Here is a 12,845-nt window from a genome sequence, read left to right as displayed (position 1 = left end):
CTCAAGGGCAGAGAGACCATGGGTATGTGGGATGTTTGTGTAAAGGGATGTAGCATCTATGGTGACAAGAAAGGTTTCAGGTGGGAGAGGAGTGGGAATGGATTTGAGGCATTCTAGAAAGTGGTTTGTGTCTTTGATGTAGGATGGGAGTCTGCAGGTGATAGGTTGTAGGTGCTGGTCTACCAGAGCTGAGATACGTTCGATTGGGGATTTGAAGCCTGCTACAATGGGACGGCCAGGATGGTTCTCTTTGTGGATTTTGGGTAATAGGTAGAAGGTAGGGGTACGTGGCTCAGGTGGAGTGAGTAAGTCTATGGAAGCCGTTGTGAGGCCTTGTGAGGGACCTTGGATTTTTAGGATTTTTTGCAGCTCAGTCTGGATGGAGGGAATGGGATCCTGGGTGACAGCTTTGTAGGTTGAGGTGTCGGAGAGTTGACGCAGTCCTTCTGCCACATACTCCACACAGTCAAGTACGACAGTTGTGGAGCCTTTATCCGCCGGGAGGATGACAATAGAGCGGTCTATTTTCAGCTCCTTAATGGCACGGGATTCAGCTGGGGTGATGTTGGGGGTTGTTGGGATGTTCTTCAAGAAGGACTGGGAGGCAACACTGGATGTGAGGAATTCCTGAAATGTCTGCAAGGGATGGTTTTGGGGGAGGGGAGGAGGATCCCTTTGAGAAGGCAGTCGGAACTGTTCTAGACAGATAATAACAAAGGCAAACATGTAATGTACCCCAAAAATAGTGAAAGCCTACCTCATACAATATCCCAGAAAAAAATTATAAACCATTTTATATCAATATTTACTGACACAGTCTAAGCACATAAGGGACTTCGTGTGTACCTTGGTCATCAACCTCTGCTCCATTTCTTTTCCTCCTAGACCTGACACCCCATACTATCAATGATACTAGCACCTGCGGCAAAGCTTTCTAAACCACTTAACACTCCCCACAGGTGCAACAGAAGTATTCATTAACAAATATAAAATTTACACTGACAGGTGTATTTACACAGGTGAATTTACACTGACAGGTGACATCACCTCCACAACCTGATATGGCCCTTGGTATCGGGTCACAAACTTCTTTGTTTTACCCTTAGGTGTTTAGGGATTCATTAACAAAACCCACTGCCTGACTCTATATTGCGGCAACTTGCTAACACAATGTCCTGTCTGTTCCTGTCATTCAAGGGCTTTCATATTGCTGTTTTCACTTTCTGCACACAACCTCTAATATTTTTACAAATTTCTTTACTGAGTCCCCATTTTTCCCAAGTTTAGGCTTAATTGCCACAAAAGATGCAGCCATCTTTCTACCCTATACCACCGGGTACGGTGAGAGCCCAACACTGCTATATACTTCAGTGCCATATGTTGACATTACATAAAAAAGGTATACATACCAATCACTGTAATGGCTAATTACACAATAACTCAACCTTTTGTAATCATACAATAAACACATTCCATTCTTCCAGTGGACTGAGGATGGAAAGGTCTAGTCCTATGCTACAGAATGCACAGAAAATGGCATAACTGTTTCATTAGCTCAGAAATAAAATTAGTGCCCTGATCTGGATTATCATGTTGGGTTCACCCAAGTTTGTTTACTGAGACCAGGGCCACTGTACTCATATGTTGTTCTGGGCTTGCCACCACTGCGAAAAAGTCTAAAAATGATCTACTGTGGTCAGTATGTAACAGTTACTCACTGGTGGTCAGTTGAATGAAGCAAGAACATCCATTTCCACCATTCCAAGTGGTTTGGATGCTTCTGACAACTTCTGCCCATTGATGGCTGAGGTCAGCATGTTGTGGGTAAGGCATACAACTTTTGATATATTGTTCCAAGTCCTGTTTCCTTGTTCTCCACCAAAACTTGTCTGATACTTGTGGATCAGTTGTTCTCCAATCATCATGAACTGTTAATACCTGATTATATGCTTGCTTTAACATGTCTTCCTTGAAACCTGCAGACACCACTGTCACGGTCCACATTTTGGCATTCTACACAACAGGCCTGCAGTGTTGTAAACTGGAGGTGTGCCCTAAATAATTGGCAGTGAGAGTCAGCAATCTGGGCTTCTTGCTACTTGGCAATGCTCTTACCCAGCACTCCCAATACTCCAACCTTCCTATTCAAGTCATTGTGTTTTTGCCTGGTTTATGCATCACTTCCTAATTCACCAAATTTTGGAGTCCATCACATCAACCTATTCAAGAGATCCTTTAGCCCTAGCAACCATTTCAATGCACCATTGTCTGTCTCAACCGATTTATGCCAAAAAAGGATTTCCTAGATTAGCTCCAACATGATCTATATAAGGGATAGATACATTAACCAAAGCTTTTGCCTCTAGCAACTCAACTCATTAATGGTTCGTAGAGTGCCTATTTGGCTTTGCAACATTGCATTGTCTTTCTACAGTTCGGCTACTTGGCCGTTCAAACTTTCACTCGCTTCCTGCATTGTTGACACCTATGTTTTACACATCTGAGGAACCTCAATCAAGCAATACAAACGACCACAGAGCCACACAAAACATACAACTAAGTAAGCAATTAGGCTAATCTTTACACCACACCATGGCCCAATGTGATTCAGAACACAGAGGTGCTTTGTAGCTTAATCTTCTACATGTGCTACATTTAGCTGGCACTGCCTTCAAACACAGCAAGTCATGTCCAGCTAAATTACAGTACTGGCACTTAACAGGTTGCAAATATCACTCCCTACAATTACCTCTGAACTGAGAGAGACCCACAGATTGAAGGCAGGTCAAAGCCAAGATGCTGTGGAACAGAACCCCAGGACGAAGGTGAATAACGGCTTGGTGAGTGGGTAGCTTTCTGACAGCTGTTGGGCATCAGTGAAACAGTATTACGGAACCAAACACTTATTTACAAACTTGCTGCATGTTGTAGATGAAAAAGGTCTGCAACTTCTTTTATAATTGATATAAATGGTTGTAGCTCTGTTATAAGTTGCATTAAGCCCCTAGCAGGTATGCCAATTTTCATAACACAAGCAGGCACGTGGCATACTTTATACACAAGTAAAGAACAACTGCCTTTATGTTACCAATATGAACATGTATCAGCAAAATTACTGTTTAATCTTAGTATAATCAAACAATTACAAAATAATCTTATATGAGCTCAGTCACTGTTTTAATCAAACAATAATAAAATAAACTTTCATTGTATCACTCTGTTGCCATATACAAGTGTTACTCATAGTAATAACACAGTTGGAGCATTAAACAGTGCAACTGCATCAAATCCCAGCCAAATGCTTATTTGATTACCTCATAGAAAACTGCCTCATTGTGGGACTGTGCTACTAGCTCGGAATCTACTGGGTGTGTACAAGTATGAAATGCGGATTTCAGACAAAAGATGTTGCACTAACACAGTTTGTGCTATACAGATTTGACACTACACCATTTTATTTTGTCATCAACAAGTGTCAGGCACACTAGTGATAACTGGAAAAGAGTGTGCATAGTGTTGTGTTCAATATGTCAAAATTTATACCAAACAAAGAGCATTTGCAGACAGAATTAATTTTTTGTTTTCATTTGAAGAAAACTGGTGGTGAACCATACCAACTACTTCGAGAAGCTTATGGTGAACATGCACCATCACAAGATACACGTGAATGATGGTTTCGGCATTTCAAAAATAGTGCCTTCGATGGTGCAGACAAGGAACATGGAAAACCACCAAAAAAATACAAAACTGTGGAATTGGAAGCACTGTTGAACAAAGATGATTCATGAACACAAAAAAACTCACCAAGCAATTGAGTGTCAGTCAGCAAGCTGTTTGCAATCGCCTACGAGAGATGGGAGAGATTCGGAAGAGCAGTAGAGGGGTACCACATGAGTTGAGAATCACAGGCAAATGTGAAACATGTGAGATTTTGCTCGCTCGGCTTTTGCATTATATAGTTACAGGGGATGAAAAGTGGATTTCTTTTGAGAATCTCGAGTGTAAAAAAATTATGGGTAGACCTAGGCACACGATCCACACCCACAACAAGACTGTTTCGCTTTGGCAGAAAGATTATGCTCTGTGTTTAGTGAGGCCACATGGGTGTGATCTATTACGACCTGTTAAAACTCGAGGAAACTGTTAATATGAAGTGTTACCAACAACAATGACCAATTTGAAGCATTCGCTGCTCAAAAAAAGGTCATAATACCAAAAGATGCAGCATAACGTCATTTGTCTTCATGACAATGCTCTTTCATGAGTGGCAAAACCAGTTCATGACATGTTGGAGGCACTCGGCTAGGAAGTTCTACCCTATACAGCTTACTCATCAGACTTGGCTCCTTGTGATTACTACTTGTTTGCATTGATGGTCATGCACTTGCTGAGCACCACTTTGTTTCACAGGACGATGTGGAAAAAAAAAAAAAAAAAAAAAAACCAGCTCAACGAATGGTCACAGCAAAAGGGGAAAATTGTTATTGGCATGGTATTCACAAATTGCCCAAAGGAAGGGAAAAATGTGTAACAAACAATGGAGCACACTATGAATAAAGCACTATTTATCATTCTTGTGAAATCAACTTTTTTTTTAGATAAAAAATACACATTTCATACTTGTACATCTGTAAGGTCATTTTCTTGTGCGGATTGTACATTTTCTCTTATTTGGCTTGCTGTTTCTTTTACATTGCTGCTGCTCACTTAGACATATGAGAACACAGCTTATTACTGCATTAGCTGAAGCAATAATACAGGCTGGCAATTGTACGACAACAACGGAACGGCACAAGATAATATTATCTGTGGTTGGTGCACTTTATGCATAGGTGTACCTGCTCGAGGATCAAGAAATATATTTTTTATTTCTTGATGGTGACTAATTTCGGATACCTATGTCCATTTTCAAACCACCAATATTATAAGTGTGGCAATACAGGCAAAAGCCCATGTCCAAAAATCACACCTTTAGTGATGATCAAAGCCACACTATGGCCAACTCAACAAAAGTAAACAGAACACACAGGCCAGACAGACGATGGAAAACTCCAGGGTCTGTCCTATGTGGTTGGCCATAGTGTTGCTTTGATTGTCACTGCAGTGGGATTTTTGCACATGGGCTTTTGCCTGCATTGCCACACTTGCAATATGGATGGTTTGAAAATGTACATAGATGTCCAAAACTAGTCACCATCAAGAAATAAAAAGAGATACTTTTTAATGCAACTTAAGACAGAGCTAAAACCATTTATTTCAGTTATTGTTCATTAATACGCAGAAGATACAATGGTGCCCCCGGTTGTCTGTGACAGCAAGGCATGCATCAGCACTAGCACGTAGCCCACACATCTCCTGCTGTGCCGACAAGGGTGGCACAAGGCCACAGAGGTAATGGTATGGCACTGGATGTCATATATGCTATCATTGGCAGCAGGCAGCCATGTGTGCAGTGTGTGAAGTGGCAATGGTTCACATTGCCATCTCTGGGCTGGAATCTGCCCACAGGAAGAGAACAAGGGCAGCTGAGACAGAGCATGCTCATGACAATGGACGAGTGGCTGCACATTCCCAGACAGGAACCAGACACCTCCAGGGTGGAAGGTGGTTTTATAGACCACATGCAACTTTCCGGCACTTTAAGAGATGAAACCCAGCAAAAAAAGTGTTTTGGAAAGATTTTTGATGCGCGGCAACATGAACACTTCATATTTTTGTATTATGAAAGTGTAAATACAAAGTCCATCAAATACAGCACGGTAGCATCCACAGCACTGGCTGCGCAATGCACTTTTTATGTCAGCCATTCATAGCTTTCATAATGTATCTTGCCTGTAATGACATGAGATATTCAGAGCATAGGACACATGACGTAGTCAGCCAACAGTGTCAGTGTTAAGTAGGGTGAATACACAAATAGGAAAAGTTAATGGTTTAAATTAATACACACACAGTATAGATACAAGAAAAGCTAAGCTTTCACATGTAATATTGGCCACTAAAAATTTTTTGCTGTGGGTTTTTCTCCTTGTATAATTTTTCAATGGGTGGCTGCAACATTAGTGTAAAATTCTCTCTCAGTTGTTCCAATTTATACATGCTAAACAATTAGATGCTGTTAAGTACATCATATCATAGAAAGGCAACAGTGCAAACTCTTAAAATACATATTCATTTTGCAATTACGACCGACAACATAATGACAAACTTCTATGAGGTGTGTAACCAAATTCCTTAGATATACGTAGACAGTCAAATACAATGATGGCTGCAAAATTCTATGACATATATTTTAACAAAAATGATGGCTGTTTACCTGTGCTTTTGTGCTTCCAAATGAATAGCTTTGGCATATTGTAAAAAGTGCTTGGACTCTTACTTGAGTGAAATATCTATGCAGAATACAAGCATTAAGGTATGTTGTCTCTTTCACTAGTTTGAAAAATTTTACATAGTTATTGGTAGAAAGGGCCCCATAAATTGACAACGCAAATTTTATTGGATCTGCAGCTTGGATATCCAAGTTCAACTTCAGCTCTTCGCTGTAATGAAGCAGAAATGCAACAATTAGTTATAAATGAAGAAAATTTACTTGTAATTATAGGGGAGAAAAGAAGAGATAAGATGATAGGGCACATCATGAAGTATCAAGGAATAGTTAATTTAGTGTAGTCAGTCTAGTAATGGAAAGAAGTGTGTGTGTGTGTGGGGGGGAGGGGGCGGGGGTAAAAATTGTAGTTGGGGGACAACAAGGCTTAAACACAGCAACCAAATTTAAATGGTTGTAGACAATATCATCATTTCCAAGTTAAGGTGGGCAAGTAAACAATATAACACTATAACCACTTTTTAGTAGTAGTGGTTCATTTTTTAGAAATTCTTACAATTACATAGTTTACTTTTATAAAAAAATAATCATGTACTCATGAAGATGAAAAAAGTGTGTGTGTGTGTGTGTGTGTGTGTGTGTGAGAGAGAGAGAGAGAGAGAGAGAGAGAGAGAGAGAGAGAGAGATATGGAAACTGCTAAACTTGAGCTAGACTCAAATAATTCTTTTACTGGTGTCACATAATGAGTACAACCACTTGCATAATAAATAGTGTGAAGTGAAGATGATGATAATACACAGATCACAATGAAAGGATTCAGGTATATTTAGTCACGATAAATGGCTGCAATGTGGCACTGTAATAAGCAGTAATGGTGAGGCTGCAGCTTATTGTATAACAAATGGTTTAATGTAAACATACAGCACAGTATAATGTGGGTGGGTTGGTTAACAGATATAAGATGAGAAGAGAGGCTATGTTCCCAAAATATTTAAAACACTGGGAACTGTTGCAATAATAAACCGAATGAATTTCATTTTGATAATTATTTATTGTCTGGCACAATCACAACAATTTCAAAATTAAATTATCAGTTTCAGCCAACACTGCCATCATCAGTTCATAAGACAGCAGCCATCGGTCACTCTCACTCTCACCACTGCGGAAACCACAATGTCCATCAAACTAATTTGATTGATATCCCACAGGAAACTGGAGTCAATCATACACAGTCATCACATAACATGTGAATGAAGCTGAGCTGTTGCTCAGTAAATTCTATTATAAATAAAGAAAGCTTTTACATTGTATTATGATCTACTGATATACTTACATCATGCGACCAGTGTCATTTAAATTCAGTAACAGGATATAAGCCTGGAATTCTGGCTTATTTGGGCATTCTTCACCTTTGAGTGACATGTCACTATACATATATTTTAGTGTCTGCAGACATTTTGTTAAATTTTCTGTGTTTATCTTTGGGTCAAACACCGAACTCTCTGCATCTACCATGTATTCAGAGCAGAATATGTGAAACCTGGCACACTGTTCCAACAACGTAACTGTGTCAGTGTCACATAATTCTTGTTGAGTAATGTCCTGAAACAAATTCTTACTTTACTTAGCAATAATGTGAAACACTGACAAATGCTTAATGGAAAATGTAAGTCATGCAAAAATATGTAAAGAATTAAATGAATACAACTTAGACTTTTATGCTATTGGAAACACAAGGAAAAAACAAAATTTCTTTTGTTTCAATTACTTTATTTTCCATTGGTAGTTCAACATTAGCCACTACGTCCAAAATCAACATTAAAAAGATATGCAGTGGTGTCACATTTTTCATAACATCTCTGGCTTGGCATTGACTTAATCATGCATTCAAAAGTGTTGTCCACAAGTTTTACAAATAGTAATGTGTTTACCACTTCTTTAACATGAGGGGATCACTGATAACACTGAATAGGATCTCATCTGAGAATTTCATCCTAAACCAAAGCCACTGAAGTCATGCACAAAGTTGTGTATAATCTAGAATGTTAGTGTTTGGAAGGTTAACAGAACATAATTACTTCCACGAACTTCTCCACATATTACAGTCACTCTAAGACTGTTTCAGAAGACATGAGTGCCTGAAGCACTAGCAATATCTTTAGCAAAACATGCAGAGACAGATCGATTCCATCTAGCCAAAAGAACAATAAACTGGTCCTCTCCAACTGTTTCACAACTTCTTAGCCTCACTCACTCTCTTCAAGAGAAGACTTGAACTCCCAGGTATTTACCCTGTTGAACTGACTGTATTTTTATGGGTCCTGTAGCCTACATAAACAGCCTATGCATAATATATTGGACAAAACAGTTTGTATGTAGGTGAATGAGACTTCTACACATACACATTTAAAATTAAGAATAACGCATTTCATATGTTAAAAAATTTAAATAATACACTTCAGACAAACTAAATCTACAGCATTAATATTGTTCAATGAAGTAAAAGCAGTGAAGCCATAAATATGACTTTAAAGGTTTTCTAAAGGTCTTGACCTCAGAATTCGTTTTTGAGAAGTTTGTCAGTAAGTTAAACTCCGATGTGGAAAGCAATATTTTGGCATGGCGATGAGCTGAATTGGGTCATACTCCATCAGTCCAAAAAGTTTCAAGACTGGATTAGCAAAAAATATAGGGGTTTGACACAGTCTGCCCCCACTTGCGTACAATGCACACAGCATTTTCCTTCTCATCCCATTCGGTAAGTCCCCCCATGACCTGGGGTTCTATGACTTTTCTGAACTCTCCCCATTTCCTAAACCTCAGCAGACCTTTACCTTCACTTCTCTTCATTCCCATTCAACCCTTCTGCCACTGCTTGGTGAGTAGATGTTTTTTTATCTATTCTACTACATTCCATTGCCCTGAATGTTGATTATGTAATCTAAGTGTTGACCCTTTGTGTCAATTTATGTGCTTTGTCGTTTTGTGGTAGGTTTGTATTGTCACCCAAGATTTGTTTTTTCCAGAAAAGAATTGCCTTCTTTTCACATTTCAAACAAGTTGCAGCAGGGGTCCACGTGCCTCAAATGTACATTAATTCAAGCTGCCTCTGTAGTTAGTGTACTGACATTGCTTGTACGCCAGAAATAAAATCAGTCCTCAAACTTTTGGGATGGATGGTATCTGTAAGTTTTAGTTTTGTAGTGCACTGTAGTGCAACTTCCTGGAAGATCTCTGATCTTCATTACACCGATGAAAGTCTTCTATTTCATGATCATAATTACTAAGACATCAATAAATCAGCCATCATCCAACTGTTAGCATGATACCAATAGACTAAAACTTACATGATAAAATTCAACTATCTACCTCAGTTAATCTCAACAGTGACTCTGTTGTTGATCCCAGGGATCACAAGTATTTGGTTCTCTCTTATACTCGTTGCTTTACTTAGATACCTGACTTGTGCAGAGATTCATTTGTTCAGCTATCAAGCAACATGTTGGTATTTAAGGTCAATTTATTGCAATTTACAATGTAGTTATATGAAACCCAAGTTGCCTCTGCTAATCCAAATAGAGAAGATCAATATAGTGAGCTTTTAGCCTCTGTGAGTGGAAAATAAAATACGAGGGTCACTCCAATAGAAATGCACACTATTTTTTTAAAATCCATCTTTTATTCTATATGTTTGAAAGTTTTACAGTGTGCAGATACATCCTTTAGGAACAATATTTTCATTTCTCCACATAATTTCCATCCCTCTCAACTGCCTTACGCCATCTCAGAACCAGCACCTGTATACCCGCACGGTAAAATTGTGGACCAACCTGTTGGAGTCACTGTTTGGCAGTGTGCACAAGGAAGTCATCATCTCCAAACCTTGTTCCACGAAGAGAGTCTTTCAGTTTTCCAAAGAGATGATAGTCACATGGAGCCAGATCAGGACTGTAAGGTGGGTGTTTCAGTGTTGTCCATCCAAGTTTTGTGATCGTTTCCATGGTTTTCTGACTTGACGTTTGGCCACGCATTGTCGTGCAACAGCAAAACATCCAGCTTTTGACGATGTGGTTCAACACGACTCAGTCGAGCTTGAAGTTTCTTCAGTGTCGTCACATATTCATCAGAATTTATGGTGGTTCCACTTGGCATGATGTCCACAAGCAAGAGTCCTTCGGAATCAAAAAGCACCGGAGCCATAACTTTTCCAGCAGAAGGTGTGGTTTTGAATTTTTTTCCTTGGGTGAATTTGCATGATGCCACTCCACTGACTGCCTCTTTGTCTCTGGTGAAAAATGATGGAACCATGTTTCATCACCTGAAACAATTCTACCAAGAAATTAATCTCCACTATTCTCAGACTGTTCCAAAAGTTCGCAGCATACTGTTTTTCTTGTTTATTTGTGAGCCACTGTCAACACCCTGGGAACCCACCTGGCACAAACATTTTTTAACGCCAACACTTTCAGTATTCTGCAAACACTTCCTTCTCGTATCCCAACGTAGTATGACAATTCGTTCACTGTGATGCGTCTGTCAGCAGTCACCAATTCGTTAACTCTCTGCACATTGTCTGGAGTGTGTGCAGTACAAGGCCGGCAGCTGCAAGGACAATTCTCAATATTTCCATGCCCGCTTTCATCACGTAACCTGCTTGCCCACCGACTAACTATACTACAATCGACAGCAGCATCTCCATACACCTTTTTCAACCTCTTGTGGATGTTTCCCACTGTCTCATTTTCACAGCACAGGAATTCTATGACAGCACGTTGCTTCTGATGAACATCAAGTGTAGCAGCCGTCTTGAAGACATGCTGTGACGGCGCCACTCACGGGAACAGGTTGAACTAAGTTTGAAAACAAGCAGGAAGGATGTATTTACACATTGTAAAACTTTCACACATGCAGAATGAAAACTGTATTTTTACAAAAATAGTGTGCATTTCTTTTGGAGTGACCCTCGTATTTGTCAATAATATGAACAAAGAACAACCAATCTCAAAAATTAAAAAAGAAATGAAAAGAGGAGGTACCTTACTTAACACAAAGCAGACAATTCTACACCAGTGACAACTAATGATCCACATAAAATTATTACAGGGATAAAAAATGTTTCCTTAAAAATTAGTTGAAGAAATTCACATACAAATGTTTGAGGGTCATTCTAAGAGCAGTAAATAATTATAATTATGGTGATGTTGTGAAGAGGATACTGAAAAATTGAGATTAGAAGTGAAGGATTGCACATCTAACATGAGGACACCTTACTTTCAATCAGATTCAATTTACCTGCACACTCATGGACACAAAATCAAAACCTGTTAATACTTTTTTTGCATGAAATATACAGTTCAATTAACAAAATAGTGGCTGAGCACCAGTACAGAAAGATATGACAAACTAACTGAATACTTGCAAAAATGGTTGATCCAAACCCTGAAAATAGGCTACAGAGTCCTCACTAACTATTCTGGATAAGGTCAGGCAATGAGAGATGGGTCATTTACAAAGGAACAGAACTATAGGAATGGTTCACTAAACTGAGCAAACGGACTGAGAAATAATTTCTACAACACGGTTGTTCATTGTTCACTTCAACTCTGTCTCATTCCTTGTTCCAGTTCCTACATTTCCTCGTTCCCATCTCAGTCTCATTCCTTTTTGGGTTTGCTAATTCTAGCTCCACCATTCTTCATTCAGCTGTAGTTCCTTTCATTCATTGCATTCAGCCATTCTAGTTCAATTTCAAACCATTCTTGAAATATATGAATTATTTAGGAGTAAAGGAGATTACTCACTGATAGGCAGAACCGCTGTTTCATCGCTAGGCACACAAACAAAGGGCACGGAGCTTGGCTAGCTTTCAAAATATACTCCCTTTTTCTAGCTGTAAGAAAAGCATGCACACAAATACAGACACTCATGTACTCACATGTACACCCCTCTCCCTACATTGTGCTCTGTTAACTGCCAACTCTTTACTGGCCCGTAGTGAGTGTACTGGGGTGAGGTGATGGAGAGAAGGGGGAGGCAGGGAGGGGGTTGGGGGGAAGCGTCTAGCAGCTCGTGGGAGAGTGGGGAGCCATTTTTGGGGTAGAAAAGTGGGCAGATGGCTGGGCATGCGATTTCATAGACCAGGATGCCAGATAACAGCACACAACTAGTAGATGGAGACACAAATTGGGCAGGGATACTGGGACAGGGATGGTGTATGTACACACACACTCTTCCACTGAAATCTCACATGCTGTGCTCCTCTGCATGTTGTGCCAGTGCGGGATCCATCTTGTTTATGGCAACAGTTTGGCGGTGGTCACTCATTCTAGTTAACAGCTGGTTGGTTGTCATACCTATGTAAAATGCTGCACAGTGGTTGCAGCAGATGTTACATAACATGGCTGCTTTCACAGGTGGCCCGGCCTATGATGGGTAGGAAAAGCCTGTGATGGGACTGGGGTGCTGGGTGGGTGGATTGGGCAGGTCTTGCATCTGGGTCTTCCACAGGGGTATGAT

General features: G+C 39.8%; 1 protein-coding gene across 1 annotated transcript in view; it reads right to left on the bottom strand.

Moving 5' to 3' along the window:
• LOC126482377 (protein xmas-2) overlaps positions 1–12,845 on the bottom strand; it is a 117,167-nt gene that overhangs the window by 45,360 nt on the left and 58,962 nt on the right. The window contains exons 7-8 of the mRNA XM_050106474.1: positions 7,663–7,931; positions 6,317–6,542 (exon numbers count right to left, since the gene is read on the bottom strand). Of these exons, the coding sequence (XP_049962431.1) occupies positions 6,317–6,542; positions 7,663–7,931 (495 nt within the window). The remainder of the gene's footprint in view (positions 1–6,316; positions 6,543–7,662; positions 7,932–12,845) is intronic.

The sequence above is a fragment of the Schistocerca serialis genome, chromosome 1 (genome assembly GCF_023864345.2).
Source record: "Schistocerca serialis cubense isolate TAMUIC-IGC-003099 chromosome 1, iqSchSeri2.2, whole genome shotgun sequence".
Classification (NCBI taxonomy): Eukaryota; Metazoa; Arthropoda; class Insecta; order Orthoptera; family Acrididae; genus Schistocerca; species Schistocerca serialis.
This window is presented reverse-complemented; position numbering and strand designations above follow the sequence as displayed.